Below are 16,428 nucleotides of genomic sequence, written 5' to 3' on the forward strand. Positions count from 1 at the left end.
GGCTCATGAAGTCTACTCGGCACAGCAGCTGAGCTCAGTGATTGGCTGCAGTGGTGATGTGATGTCACCGCTCTAACCAAGACCCAAGCAGTGCTGGACCCAGGGAGGGCGAGTGCTTACTCAGTTTGATATTTTAGGTATTTTACAACATTTGAGGTCTAATTTCCTGAAAGTGGAAAACCCTTCCAAGTTACCCCCCCACTTATCTATTTTGTAAAGAGCAGATGGGCATGACATGGTTAATAACCCAGGCAGACCGATGTGCGTTTTCGACACAAGAACATTTCTCATTTACAATAAAATCATTGCAAAGCAGTACCGATATAATATAGGCGCGGAAGAGGTGAGCAGCTCACAAGGAATATACCTTTATTATAATAATCACAAAATCATATCTGTACAGGAATGTGTAAGTGAACACTTAGAAATGCAACAATAATTTGCTTTGTAAAGATAAGGTAAATATCATTTGACGGAACTGATTTTTCAAAGAAAATACTTCAAAATAAAACTTTCTTGCTTTCATCTGCACTTGATAAATGCAAAATAGTAAGACACATTAGTGTTCAATTCAGCAAAATATTGCAGAATATCATGCCACAGTCCATTGGAATGGGTCAGGACATGCAGCACTCTTATTAAAAAGCAATAGTATATAAAAAGAAGCCACATGTTAATAAAATATAGAGTGGTTTATCTTGATATTTTCTTTGATTTGAAACACCATTTCATTGTGGAATGCGGTGACGGTCGGTCGATGATCTGAACGTGGAGAAGTCGGCATTCTAGGCTATGGCTTTGGCTTCAGGTAGAAATGCTTCCCAATACTTTATAAGCTAGAAGGAAAAGTAAATTGATAAAAACATTTTACTACAATGCATCAAATACGTAGGTACAGCTTTCAAAACCTGAAGGGGTTAAAAAGCAGTAACAAAACGGAACATGTACACGAGTCGTTTCTACATTGCTGAGCATACGTTCATTATTTTTGGCGGTTTATTTAGTGCAGGCGGGTTGCAGGTGATGTCTGCGTGAATAAGGTGTTGTGTGCACATAATCGAAGGGTGACATTCACATGGAGCAGATATGATGTGGATTCTTCATCTATCGATTTTAATCTCTCATCCATGCATCGAATAAAAAAAAAATCTAAGATCAAATTGACCTAGGGTGCAGATTTTAAGTCCATAGCAGGTGGCTCTGCAGTGGAGATTTACAAGGGAGGTCACCATTTTTGTTTCATAGTATGAAATCTGCATGTGAACATACACATATCCACATCCACCCTACAGTCATGGCCGAAAGTGTTGGCACCCTTAAAATAGTTCCAGAAAATGAATTATTTCTCCCAGAACATTATTGTAATTACACATGTTTATTTCCTTTGTGTATTAGAACACAAAGAAAAAAGGAGAAAAAAAAGGCAAATTGGACATAATTTCACACAAAACCCCAAAAATGCCCTGGACAAAATTGTTGGCAACTTTCCAAAATTGTGGGTAAATAACTTTGTTTCAAGCATGTGATGCTCGTTCAAACTCATCTGTGGCAAGTAACAGGTGTGGGCAATATGAAAATTACATCAGAATCCAGATAAAAAGGGGAGAAGTTGACTCAGTCTTAGCATTGTTTGTCTGTTTGCCACACTAAGCATGGAGAGCAGAAAAAGGAGAAGAGAACTATCCAAGGACTTGAGAACCAAGATTGTTGAAAAATATCAACAATCTCAAGGCTACAAGTCCATCTCCAGAGATCTTGATGATCCTTTATCCACAGTGCGCAACATAAATCAAGAAGTTTACTACCCATGGCACTGTCGCTACTCTCCCTGGATGTGGATGGCAGAGAAAAATTGATGAAAGGTTGCAACGCAGGATAGTCTGGATAGTGGATAAGCAGACCCAATAAAGTTCCAGAGAAATTCAAGCTGTCCTGCAAGCTCAGGATGCAATCAGTGTCAACGCGAACTATTAGTCGATATTTTAATAAAATGCTATGGCAGGAGACCCAGTTGGACCCCACTGTTGAAACAGACATAAAAAAGCTAGACTGCAGCTTGCCAAAATGTAAGTCAGTAAGCCAAAATCCTTCTGGGAAAGCATCTTGTGGACAGATGAGCCCAAAATATAGAGCTTTTTGGTAAAGGACATCATTCTACTGTTAACTGAAAACTGTATGATGTCTACAAAAAAAAACAAAAAAACAAACAGTACCTACAGTAAAATATGGTGGAGGTTCAAAGTTGTTTTGGGGTTACTTTGCTGCCACTGGGTGCAAGGCATCATGAAATCTGAAGATTACCAAAAGGATTTTGAGTCAGAATGTAGTGCTTAGTGTCAGAAAGCTGAATTTGCATCTTAGGTCAAGGGTCTTCCAACAGGACAATGACCCCAAACATACTTTAAGAAGCACCCAGAAATGGAAACAAAGCACTGAGGAGAGTTCTGAAGTGGTCAGCAATGAGTCTGAATGTAAATCCCAGTGATCACCTGTGAAGAGATCTTAAAATTGCTGTTGGGAGAAGACGCCCTTCAAATTTGAGAGACAAAAGACGAGGTTTAAGCAGCTTGTTGATGGTTATAGGAAGCGATTGATTGCAGTTATTTATTCCATAGGGTGTGCAACCAAATATTAATTTGAGGGTGCCAACAATTTTGTCCGGCCCATTTTTGGGTTTGTGTGTGAAATTATGTCCAATTTGTTTTTTTTCTCCTGTTTTTTTTGTGTGTTACAATACACACAAAGTAAATAAACGTGTATTAGGCTAAGTGCCCACGAAGCAGAAATGCTCCGGATTTTTTCTGCATCTCCTGGCAGGAAAAACACATGCGTTTTTTCTTGCCAGGTAGAAGTGTTTGTCAAGCGTTTTTGCATGCATTTCAGCATGCGGGCTATCAAGCGCTTTTCCAAGCGCTTTTAGCATCTCTTGGAAAAGTGCTTGACAACTTGGTCACACTATATAAATCCATGCAACCGGCATGGATTTATATAGTGTGACCAAGTTAATAGTTAAAAAAAAGAAGAAAAAAAATGGTAAAAAATAAAAAACAAACAAACATTATACTCACCTTCTGATGGCCCCCGGTCTCCTGTATGGTGCGTCCGGTGTCTTCGGCGGCTCGCAGTGGTGTAAAAGGACCTTCCATGACATCATTTAGTCATGTGACTGGTCACGCAACCGGTCCTTTTACACCACCACGAGCCGCCGAAGACACCGGATGCACCATACAGGAGACCGGGGGCCATCAGAAGGTGAGTATAATTTTTTTTTTTTTTTATTTTAATTCTTTTTTAACTACAGGTACTGTGGTACCCGGGTCTGGAGGAGAGTCTCCTCTTCTCCAGACCCGGGTACCAGCCGCGCATTGAATCGCTTAATATCCGCATGTGTACATGTAATCATGCGGATATTATGCGATTCAATGCAAGTCAATGGCGGCAATTACGCCGCGTTTCCGCAAAATTAATGGACATGCTGCATATTTTTCTGCAATGATAATCCACAGCATGTGCACAACACATGTGTATTATCATTGTGGACCATGGGATACAGATTACCAAGCGTTTTCGCTGCGGAAATGGGCACGCAGCCTTACAAAATGTGTAATTGCATTCATTTTCTGTGAGAAATACTCAATTTTCTAAAACAATTTCAAGGGTGCCATGACTAGGTGAACTAATCCTGAATCATTAGGACACCCACAGATTATATTGTCCAATGTTGATGTGATTTCAGATCTGCAATATTACATACATGAAATCTATAGGTTTTGCACTTACCTGCTGCTGTGTTTGTACTAATGATTCTAAATACTTGATAATAACAGATTTAAAGTCTTTCACACGTTCTTTCTACAGGGGGAAGAGAAAAGGATTAATTTCATAATGGACATTACATAAAAGCATATGTAATTAATAACAGAAAATCTATACGTCATGGGACCTGAAATAAAAACTTACCTCAAATCTACCCACTTCCTTGCGAATAGTTTGAGAGATCTGTTCAAAATCTCGTTCTCCCTGCTGAACTTTTTCTTCCAACTGAAAAGACAAAGCGTACAATGCAAAATAACCTCAAAGATTAAAAACGGACCTCCATAATACACCAACATGTTGTAGTAAAAAGGTACATAGAATAGATGATACATATAAAACAGACTTATGGAACTTTACAAGAGACATTTTAAAACCTTTCATAAACGTGCCCCTGCTGATCTGGAGTGCCCCATGTAAGAGTAACGCGATGATCCCGCATGAGCGCCACCGCTCCAATTATTGTCTATCGATGTATACCACCATCTCTGGCAGTCTCATAGCTGTGGTGCGCGTATGGGGTCACCACTACAAGTTGGCCACCCCAGATAAGTAGGGGTCACAGCGGTGCAACCTGTCTAGTGATGCTAGTTATACATGCATTTAATTAAAGTTATACTTTCAGTGAGTATGTATAAAAAATAAGAAACCACCATTGGTATACGTGGCATGTGGGAAGTCAGTACATACACTAGTGGCCTAAATTGAGGCAACACCCTCAAGATTTATGAATTTTTAGCATTTTGCCAATACAAATCCAAATTTCATAGCAAAGTTTTTAAGTAGAAAAAACAAAATCTCATATAGAAACACAATAATAGTAGGAAATTTGTTAATTGGTCAACAAATTGGACACTATTGTCACTCAGATGACTGTGGGAGAAAAGCCATTTATTTGTCCTATTTGCATATCTAATACTAAAATGTTAATACTTCGTTGGATAGCCCTTGGCCTTGATAACTGCCTGGCATCTACTTGGCATGCTACCAGTTTGTGTAAATCAGATGGTGTGATGATATGAAGCCATGATTTGATGATGGCTGCAATGAGTTCCTGCTTGTGTGAAGCCCGCTGTTTTGACGCCGCTCTTTTGAGCAGAGCCCAGAGATTCTCAATAGGATTGAGATCTGGGCTGTTTCCTGGTCAATTCAATAGCTGGACATTTTTGTCCTCGAACCAAGAGACATTTTTTAGCTGTATGGCATGGGGCTCCATCTTGCTAAAAAATAAACGGTGTCCCTTCACCAAATACATCACGTGCCGAAGGAATGAGTTTAGGCTGAATGACTTCCTTGGTGTATTTTTCAGCATTAACTGTTCCTTCAATTACCTGCAGCCTACCACCTGCATCTCTGGACACGCAGCCCCCTACCATAACACTCAGAGGATGCTTCATGGTGGGTACTGTACCCTCTGCCAAGCAATCCTCTCCAGGTCGAACAGACACCGTCGCTGCCAAAGATGGATATGCGTGTCTCATCGCTCCATAAAACATTTCTCCATAGTTCAATGGTCCATTTAGAATGTTCTTTGGCCACTGCAGACATTTCTGATACTGTGAGGCATTCAAAAATGGCTTTTTACATGGTATTCTGGCTCTTAACCCCGTGTTTACCAATAGTCATCGAACCGTCCGATCGGACACCGTCACTCCAGTGTTGTCAAACTCCTTGTTGATGACAACAGCAGTGGATTTCCTGTTATTTAGGGCGATTATAACAGTTCTTCTATCAACCTGAGGAGTTGTAGCCTTCCTTTTGAAACCGCTGGCCGGTGAGATCCCTTTTCTCTTGAAACCGCTTACACACTGAGAACGCTGGCCGGTGAGATCCCTTTTCTCTTGAAACCGCTTACACACTGAGAACGCTGGCCGGTGAGATCCCTTTTCTCTTGAAACCGCTTACACACTGAGAACGCTGGCCGGTGAGATCTCTTTTCTCTTGAAACCGCTTACACACTGAGAACGCTGGCCGGTGAGATCCCTTTTCCAATTCGTGCTGCAATTTCCCGGTAACTGTACCCTTCTTCTCTTAAAGTAACAGCTTGGGCTCTCTTCTTAGGCGACCACTCCTGTCTAATACTGCTGGCACAATATCGGTCTTAAATCACACCCAGGTCACTATAAGCAAACATAGAATACATATCGCAGAAGAGGGCATGTGTTCAAGCAAGTATGTCAGTGAAAACTTTCATTAAATATTGGTGAAAAACTGCAGGTGTTGCCTCAATTTTGGCCACTAGTGTACATACATACATACATACATAATGTAGGCACTTACATAGACACAGTGTAGGTACATACACAAACACTGTACAATTAACATCCGATGTTAAACTAATTTCTAATTTATTACTTTTTGTAATGCTAGTTTTAAAGAGTAACCATCATTTTTATTTTTATTACATAAATCAATAGCACACGTAGAAATAAGTAACTTTGTAATGCATCTTATCAGAGAAATCTGCTTTTCTATTACAGAATTGATCAGTCCTTCTCAAAATTCTCAATTCTGGGGTAAAATCTGTATTCAGTGAAGACACTTTCCCATTACGGAGATAGGAGATGAGAGATGCTACTATCTAGATAGGAGGAGGGAGGAGCTGTCTTTAGCTCCTCCCTCCACATGGAAGTGTATCCATAGCAACGGACATCTCAGTAATGGGAAAGTCTGTCTTCACTGAATGCAGATTTTACCCCAGAATTGAGAATTTTGAGAAGGACTGATCAATTCTAGCCTAGAAAAGCAGATTTCAGAGAAAGATATATTATAAAGTTGCTTATTTCTACACAAGCTATTGATTTACAAAATAAAAATTAAAACGACTGTTACTCAACAGCACAGGTTTAGAATCATTAATAAAAAAAAGGCATTTAATTTTTTTCTCTTCCAAAACTAACAAACCTTTCAACAAAAAGAGTAATCCAGGACTTTAAGAATGGCCAAAAAGTAGGGAATGGAATAAAATAAGGCCAGTGCACACTGTGTGCACCTAGCCTACAGTATACACTACCGTTCAAAAGTTTGGGGTCATTTAGAAATTTCATTATTTTTGAAAGAAAAGCACATTTTTTTTCAATGAAGCTAACATTAACTGAATCAGAAATACACTGTATACATTGTTAATTTGGTAAAGGACTATTCTAGATGTAAACGTCTTGTTTTTCTTGCAATATCTACATAGGTGTATAGAGGCCCATTTCCAACAACCACCACTCCAGTGTTTTAATGGTACATTGTGTTTGCTAACTGTGTAAGAAGGCTAATGGATGTTTAGAAAACCCTAGAAAACCCTTGCACAAGTATATTAGCCCAGCTGAAAACGGTTTGGCTGATTTGTGAAGCTATAAAAATTGACCTTCCTTTGAGCTAGTTGAGAATCTGGAGCATTACATTTGTGTTTGTTCTATGAAACTCTCAAAATGGCCAGAAAAAGAGAACTTTCATGTGAAACTCGACAGTCTATTCTTGTTCTTAGAAATTAAGACTATTCCATGCGAGAAATTGCAAAGAAACTGAAGATTTCCTACAACGGTGTGTACTACTCCCTTCAGAGGAGAGCACAAACAGGCTCTAACCAGAGTAGAAAGAGAAGTGGGAGACCCCGCTGCGCAACTGAGCAACAAGACAAGTACATTAGAGTCTCTAGTTTGAGAAATTGACGCCTCACAGCTCCTTAACTGGCAGCTTCATTAAATAGTACACGCAAAACACCAGTGTCAACGTCTACAGTGAAGAGGCAACTCCGGGATGCTGGCTAATAAAAGGAAAAGATCAATATAGGCAAAAGAACACAGACAATGGGCAGAGGAAGATTGGAAAAAAATTTTATGGACAGACGAATCAAAGTTTGAGGTGTTTGGATCACACAGAAAAACATTTGTGAGATGTAGAACAACTGAAAAGATGCTGGAAGAGTGTCTGACACCATCTGTCAAGCATGGTGCAGGTAATGTGATGGTCTGGGGTTGCTTTGGTGCTGGTAAAGTGGGAGATTTGTAGAAGATAAATGGGATTTTGAATAAGGAAGGCTATCACTCCATTTTGCAATACCATGCCATACCCTGTGGACAGCACTTGATTGGAGCCAATTTCATCCTACAACAGGACAATGACCCAAAGCACACCTCCAAATTATGCATGAACTATTTAGGGAAGAAGCAAGCCGCTGGTATTCTATCTGTAATGGAGTGGCCAGCACAGTCATCAGATCTCAACCCCATTGAGCTGTTGTGGGAGCAGCTTGACCGTATGGTATGCAAAAAGTGCCCATCAAGCCAATCCAACTTGTGGGAAGGGCTTCAGGAAGCATGGGGTGAAATTTCTCAAGATGACCTCAGCAAATTAACAGCTAGAATGCCAAAGGTCTGCAATGCTGGAATTGCTGCAAAGGGAGCATTCTTTGACGAAAGCAAAGTTTGAAGGAAAAAAAATATTCTTTCTAATAAAAATCATTATTTCTAACCCTGTCAATGTCTGGACTATAGTTTCTAATCATTTTGCAAATCATTTGATAAATAAAAGTATGAGTTTTCATGGAAAACACAAAATTGTCTGGGGGACCCCAAACTTTTGAACCGTAGTGTACATCAGGAGTTTTTCCTTGACATTCTATAACGGCACCATAGGCCCATTCACCAGATAGAAGACAAAAGTATGTTCTTTCATCTGGCTGGTAAGTGCCTGCATATTGTCTAAAGGGAGCCCATCAGACGGCTCATGCTGGTCAAACTACCGGCAGCATAAATCGCAGCCTGTCCAATGATTGCAGCCAAGTAGATTATTTCCTGAAAAGCTCTGGCATTTCAAAAAATATATACTTTGAGAATGCAGCCGGGGACTATGGCTAGGAACCAGATTACTCCAGCGTTGACCCAAGCGCGACTGCAGGTGATGGACAGGTCTCTCATCGCATGTACATAGGGAGAGACCTGTGAAGCACCGCTACCATAGGGTTTCTTTCCAGTGGATTCCTATGGTGGATGGATGTCTCAGCTTCCATCCTCACTGAGCACACTGTCAGCCACATATCCTCTGAGCATGCACCCGACTGTGGGCACAGATGCAGTGTGGACAGAGCCCAAGTGATACTCACCTGGTACATCCTCCCCCCACCATCACTCCACTGGTTAAACATCTTAGATGGTGAATGCTCACCATCTGTAATGCCCCCTGGATGCAGTCCTGTTCTGAGACTCACTCAATGATGTTCACTCACCTGACCCCTGCAGACAATCACAAGTCTTGGTGGTCAGGTGACCAAAGAATAGGCTGTAATTGAGTCCTGCAGGTCCCAGTGCATACCTCCTGAGTGGTTTGAGCCTGTTTGTATTTCTGATTTAATTTTTTTTTCTTAAACCATTTATTCGGCTTGTAGTTATTTTTTTAGGAAGGCCGGACAACCACTTTAAAACATTTCCTGCTTTCTGGCCACCTTTAAAACGTCTTGGACAAACTTTCAATCTACTACTTATGAATTTCAAAGGCAGCCTAGGTGGGCCTCTCAGCAATCTTTAGATTACCTCCATTATGTAGATATCTACATTTACTAGACATATTTTGGAGGTTCTACCTTTTATTTTAGAATGTGCCAATATATACAATTTTGTGGATTCAAGAGGAACCAGCAGCACCTCCTTTACAAGTCTATAAAACGCTTAAAGAACCATCCAAGAATCAGATTTCAGCTTTAAGCCTTCTATGAAAATGCATTTTTTTAAGTTAGTCACTACATAATACTGTACATTACAGACATGTAATATGCCAAGACCGCTCCAAAGCCACAAGTAAATCACAGTATTGTTATACAACCCGCCATGTATAGGGTCTGTAGACAACAGCAGAGCTGTCCAGGTCAGCCGAGAAAAGCAGTATTTTATGAGAACTGCCAAGTCACAATACAGACGAAGAACAAGAACTGTGCAGGACTACAACGTCTGATTGGCATGGAGGAGTACACAAAGGGACCAACACACAACACCAGAGAATGACGAATCGTATCCTACCTCTTCAATCTCCTTTATGAAGCATGGGGAAGAAATGATCAGAAATTCATTGTTTTAAGCCTTTTGCTTTTAACATTATAAATGCCATATATATCATGACCAGAAGACTATTTTAGTACATACATTCTCATTAGTAAAATATAAAAAAGCACACTACACAAAGACAGACAATTGTATTTAGTAGTAATAAATATGAGGAGACGTAGCGTTAAGTATCAGCTGGTTCAGCAATGGGGTCGGTGCTGCTGGCTGCTCTCGCACATAACTGCCTACACATCTAATGAATTTCAGGATGGAGAAGTAGTAGTTAGAGAAAAACCCTGTGCCAATAATGCAGTAGGGGTAAAGCATCTACCTCTCGGATTTCATCCTTTGCTTGCTGAAGTTTGTCAGGTTTGTTAGCGATCTGGAGCTTGGCCTCCGCCTCCCGTTTCTTCTGCAGGTTGACCTGGGTATCTTGCCATTTTTGCCAACACTTCATTCGCTGATCAAACACACCCTAGGAATTAAAGAGAATAAAAATTAGATCCTGCATCTTTTTCTAGTATTACTAACGATTCCTAGGGGGGGGGCATTAAAAACAAAGCTATAAAAAGATTTTAATGCTTCAGTGTAAAAGTGTAACAGGCATACAATGAATAAGAGAGGCCCATGTTTCGCAGTGTACTCACCAATCCGGGGAGGCAGCTCCAGTTGGGCTCTATTCACATGAGATCTATGATGTCAGTAATAATTAGTTTTTTTTCTCTACTGATTTATGATCTGCCCGTCAGGTTTATGTATTTTTTTTAATGAGCAGAATATCACAGTATATTATTCTAGACACTTAAACAACTCTATCTTGACTAAGATTCAGGCAGCTCTACAGGAATACCCCCCTATTTTAAAGATGTCGGGACCTTCTAATACAACCTCTTTTTACAGCCCCCCCCCTCTCCTTGTAGACCGTAAGCTCTTGTGAACAGGACCCTTACTCTTACTGTGTAAAACTATGTGTCACTCAAATGTCTGATATCACTGTACATGTCCCCACTGATCTGTAAAATGCTGCAGAATATGCTGGCACTATAGGAAAAAACATTTTAAATTTTTAACCCCTTTACAACCCAAGCTGGTTTGCACGTTAATGACCAGGCCAATTTTTACAATTCTGACCACGAGGTAATTACTCCTGAACGCTTCAACGGATTCCCCTAATTCTGAGATTGTTTTTTTGTGACATATTGTACTTCATGATTGTGGTAAAATTTCTTCGATATAACTTGCGTTTGTGAAAAAAATGGAAATTTGGTGAAAATTTAGCAATTTTCAAACTTTGAATTTTCATGCCCTTAAATCAGAGAGATATGTCACACAATAATTAATAAATAACATTTCCCACATGTCTACTTTACATCCGCACAATTTTGGAACCAAAATTTTTATTTTTTTTTTATTGGGGAGCTATAAGGGTTAAAAGTTGACCAGCGATTTCTCATTTTTCCAACAAAATTTACAAAAACATTTTTTTAGGGACCACATCACATTTGAGGGGTCTTTATGACTGAAAATACCCAAAAGTGACACCATTTTAAAAACTGCACCCCTCAAGGTGCTCAAAACCACATTCAAGAAGTTTATTAACCCTTCACGTGCTTCACAGGAATTTTTGGAATGTGGAAGAAAAAAAATGAACATTTAACTTTTTTCACAAAAATGTTACTTTAGACCCGATTTTTTTTTATTTTCGCAGGGGTAACAGAAAAAAATGGACCCCAAAATTTGTTGAGAAATTTCCCCTGGGCATGCAGACACCCCATATGTGGGGAAAAACCACTGTTTGGGCGCACGGCAGGGTTCGGAAGGGAAGAAGCGCCATTTGACTTTTTGAATGTAAAATTTTCTTGAATAATTAGCGGACGCCATGTTGCATTTGGGGAGCCCCTAATATGCCTAAACAGTGGAAACCCTCCACAAGTGACACCATTTTGGAAACTGGACCCCTCAGAGAACTTATCTAGATGTGTAGTGAGCACATTGAACCCCCAGGTGCTTCACAGAAGTTTATAACATTGAGCCGTAAAAATAAAATGTTCACATTTTTCCCACAAAAATGTTTTTCAGCCCCCACTTTTGCATTTTCATAAGGGTAACAGGAGAAATTGCACTATGCAGTTTGTTGTGCAATTTCTCCTGAGTTAGCAGATACCCCATATATGGGGGAAAACCACTGTTTGGGCGCGCGGCAGGGTTTGGAAGGGAAGGAGCGCCATTTGACTTTTTGAGTGGAAACCCCCCAAAAGTGACCCCATTTTGGAAACTACACCCCTCAAGGATTTTATCAAGGGGTATAGTGTACATTTTTAACCCAGAGGTACGACACAGAATTTGATAACATTAGGTCATCATATTGAATAAGTTGTCATTAGTCTTGAGCGCAAGTGCTCACTACTTGAGTTTGCATCGGGTACTCCGGTATGCACCATGTATCACGGGTGCTCAAGTGAAAAGCTCGAGTCCCCGCCCGCATGTTTCACGGTTATTAGACACCCAAAAAAAAACCATGAGGGGATCGGTCGTGCATGGCAGGCAATCCCCGCGATGTTTTTTTGGCCACGAAGCATATGGGGCGGAGACTCGAGCACTCGCGATACTCAATGCATACCCGAGCACCCGATGCAAACTCAAGTAGCGAGCACTTGCGTTCAACACTAGTTGCCATATTATTTTACTTCTGAAAAAAAAAAAAAAAAAAAAACCACACACAACAACCCTAACCCCAACATTAGCACAACCCTAACCCCAACCAAAGCGTTTATTTTTTAAGCTGTTCCTAGTGCGGTATAAGTGATTAGACGACCTTATTTTTCGGGTCGGTGCGACTACAGAGATACCAGAATGATATCGGGTTTTTATGATTGACAGCTGTCACACACTAAAAGACACATTTTGTAAAATCTAGTTTTTGCATCGCCATATTTTGAGAGCTATAATTTTTCCATATTTTGGCCGACAGTCATGTGATGGCTTGTTTTTTTGCGGGATGAGTTGACGTTTTTATTGGTGCCATTTTCAGGCATGTGAAATTTTTTGATCGTTTTCTATTCCAGCTTTTGGGAGGCAGAATAAACAAAAACCAACAATTCAGGAATTGTTTTTTTTTTTTTTTTTTAATTTTTTTATTCTACTCCACGTGTGGTAAAATTGATAAGGTAGCTTTATTCTTCGGGTCAGTACGTTTACAGCGGTACCACATTTATATCGTTTTTCTATGTTTTGGCGCTTTTACACAATAAAAGCTATTTTCTAGAAAAAAAATTTTTGCATCGCTTTATTCTGAGCGCTATAACTTTGATTTTTGGGATGATGAAGCTGTATGGCGGCTTGTTTTTTGCGGGACAAGATGACGTTTTCAGCGGTACCATTTTTATTTATATTCGTCTTTTTGATCGCGTGTTATTCCATTTTTTGTTTGGCGGCATAATGATAAAGCATTGTTTTTTGCGTCGTTTTTTATTTTATTTTTTTACCGTGTTCACTGAAGGGGTTAACCAGTGGGACAATTTTATAGGTCCGGTCGTTCCGGACGCGGCGATACCAAATATGTGTACTTTTGTTTGTTTTTGTTTTATTTCATAATATTTATTGATGGGTACATTTTATTTTTCTTTTTGGTGGATTATTTATTTATTTTTACAATTTAAAAAAAAAAAAATGTTTTCACTTTCTGACAGTTGTTTTATTTGTTTACTTTGTCCCACTATGGGACTTTCACTTTTTTTTGTTCTGATCGCCTGCATAGCATAGGGATGGAGCACCATCCCTGTGCTATACAGGCTGTCAGCGCTGCACAGTGAGAAGATAGTTTGGTCATGTACTGCGCATGACCAAAAAATCTTCCTGCTGTCTGGTGACCCGGATGTTGTCATGACAACATCGGGTCGTCATGGCAACATCCGGGAAGCCGCGGCAGACAGCGCTGGAGGCCGGAAGAGGAGGTGAGTATTGCGATCACCTCCCTTTAGCCACCGCAATGCTGCGCGCGCGATCGCCATGACGTACTAATACAAGTCAGGCTCTTAAAGCCCAGGGCACTGACGCGTATTAATACGTCATGGGCTTTAAAGGGGTTAACAATGGAATTGAATTGAAGAAGCTGACGGCGAAACACGCGTCAGGGTGAGGGGATGCTGAACACCTTTTTTGGTGACGCTGCCGTTTTCCAGGTAATTGACAATCTCTTAGTATTTCCTTGTTAAATTGCACAGGCTAGATGAGGCTACTGTAGGCTAGAGAGGTGTATGGTGGATTCCACCACCTGTTCCATACATCTAGTGATTTTGTGGAGTTGTTACTTACATCTATACATTTGCCAGTAAAAATTTGGATACCTGGTGGAAGATCAGCACTTACTTTTACTATTTAAATTATTTATGGTCATATGTTCTATGTACATACTGTTCTATCATCATCAGTGTTCAGTGTCCACCGTTTACAGTATTCTGCTTTTTCATTCTTTTTAATTGTATATCAATAAAATTAGTTTTTTATATTAATGGATCGCTTCTAGGCGCAGATTATTTTTCTGGGTTTTTGGTGGAGACCTTGTGTACAAAGTGCCATTTTTCTTGATTTTGAGATTGACATTTTTTGGATTAAAGAATATGCTGGCGCTATAGGAACAACATTTTAAATTATTTTTAACAATGGAAATCTGACAGTAATTACAGTAATGCTCTAACAGAAATGAGTGGAAACTTGTATTTTAGATAAAATATGGTAACAATTCAGCTCCTGTCTCATTGACAGAACCTATCAATCAGGAGCTGCTCTGTCTGCTGGGCAATGTTCACACACTACAAGTCTGCAGCAGAAGAGTTAATATAAGGGAAAAAAAAAAAAAAAAACACACACACACTTTGCCCTATACTTCTATAGGGTCTTAACACAATTCATCATTTGTATTGTTAAGCATATGCAATACCTCTCTCTACAAGGTGGAAATAAAGCTCTCGCTAGTGCCACCTAGTGAAGTCAGTGTCTCTAATAGGCATACCTTTTTCCCCCACATAGAGAATTGCTGAGGAGACTCAGTATGTAGCTTGTCTCCTTAAAGGTTTGGGGCTCAAGTCTGCAGTCACTATGTATGACTGCAGATTTGTGAACCCTCACAGCACACACAGAATTCCCAGTGCCGGGAGAAGGCAGGCGTGTGACCGTAAGCATGTATTCTGCATACATGGGGTCACATGCCAACAAGACGCAAGTGGACTCGCTCAATACAAATGTACTGAGCAAGGCCGGGCACGTCTAGTCGAAATTTAACTGGAAGCATGTAAATCGCATACTTGTTGTCATATGGCTGCCAGCGCCCACCACTGGGAATTCAGACCGTGCGCGGTGAGGATTCACAAGTCTGCAGTCACTGTGTGTAGATGGATTCAGACAATCCCATTCACATACACTACACTGTAGTTTTTCCAAGTATATACTCTGTGTGAGCACAGCCTTATATCACGATAAATTATGATTTTGAAGATGGCACCTTCATAGCAAGTCCCCTTATTAATAAGTCAAGTCATCAAATTCCCAGTTATATTATTCATATTGCAGGCTAGATACTTTATCGGTATTGAAGGCAAACCATAGAATGAATGAATGAATGAATTAATGAAGCAGCAGCACGCATGTGTGGCCACAGCCATGTTCCATTCTGGGATTGTCGAGGGTCAATTTACATAGATAAAATGTCAGACTGACCCTTTAATGTGATGCATTAGTAAAGGGATGTCTGATCTATGGATGAGATATTCATGTGTTGAAACACTGTGCTGCATATATTTTACTTTAAGACAGTTGACACAATGCAACAATGCACCTACTTTCACAGCAGCAATGAGTCTGATGTAGTCACAGAGGAGTTCTGAAAACACATAAAAGTCAGCAAATGCCTGCTCCTGATGTAACTGGTCTATCTTTTCTTCTACTTCTGCCAGCTGTGATAAAGCTCGGGACAGCGCAGTGTGATCCTCGGAGTTGCCCAGCATAGCAGCACTCTTTGCAAACGCAGCTGTGTTGGCCGACAGCTCTATATATAAAAGGAGGACAAGTGACATGTCAGACATTTCATCAAACTTAAATGTAGAAAACCCCTAAAGAAATATATGAAAGGGTCATTGTGGAAAGAGAATCTAGTCGGCACTCCGTACAGCTGGGGTGGTGCACGTGGAAAACAATGTTTCTAGGAAAAGCAAATCCCGGCACTCACGTGTTGGTGGTCAATTTGTTTATTCCATAACTCACAAGACGTTTCAGCCTGTCCAAAGCTTTTTTCAACTGAAAAGGGGTTAATGTGCCGGGAGTGGTGTGGGACCGCTCCCTGCATATAGCACCGGGTGTCAGCTGTGACTATCAGCTGACAACCAGCCGCGATCACGCCCGCACCGCTTATGTGCAGGCGCAATCGCCATATGACCTAATTGGACCAATGACGTACTATCGGCCCAGGTCACCATGACGTACTATTAAGTCAAGGGGTTAATGGAGTTCAGAATTTTGGAAGGCAAACTGAGCCCTGGTCATAAAATGTACTATAAAAATAATACGCAAAAAATACACACTCTGCAAGAAA

At 40.3% G+C, this 16,428-nt stretch overlaps 1 protein-coding gene across 1 annotated transcript in view; it reads right to left on the reverse strand.

Moving 5' to 3' along the window:
• Window positions 1–352: 352 nt before the first annotated feature.
• SNX2 (sorting nexin 2) overlaps window positions 353–16,428 on the reverse strand; it is a 47,707-nt gene continuing 31,631 nt past the window's right edge. Inside the window, exons 11-15 of the mRNA XM_073676859.1 lie at window positions 15,680–15,885; window positions 10,174–10,317; window positions 3,961–4,041; window positions 3,781–3,852; window positions 353–836 (exon numbers count right to left, since the gene is read on the reverse strand). Of these exons, the coding sequence (XP_073532960.1) occupies window positions 786–836; window positions 3,781–3,852; window positions 3,961–4,041; window positions 10,174–10,317; window positions 15,680–15,885 (554 nt within the window). The 3' untranslated portion in view covers window positions 353–785. The remainder of the gene's footprint in view (window positions 837–3,780; window positions 3,853–3,960; window positions 4,042–10,173; window positions 10,318–15,679; window positions 15,886–16,428) is intronic.

The sequence above is a fragment of the Phyllobates terribilis genome, unplaced genomic scaffold, assembly GCF_046119375.1.
Source record: "Phyllobates terribilis strain yellow unplaced genomic scaffold, ASM4611937v1 Scaffold_1__5_contigs__length_1240528914, whole genome shotgun sequence".
NCBI lineage: Eukaryota > Metazoa > Chordata > Amphibia > Anura > Dendrobatidae > Phyllobates > Phyllobates terribilis.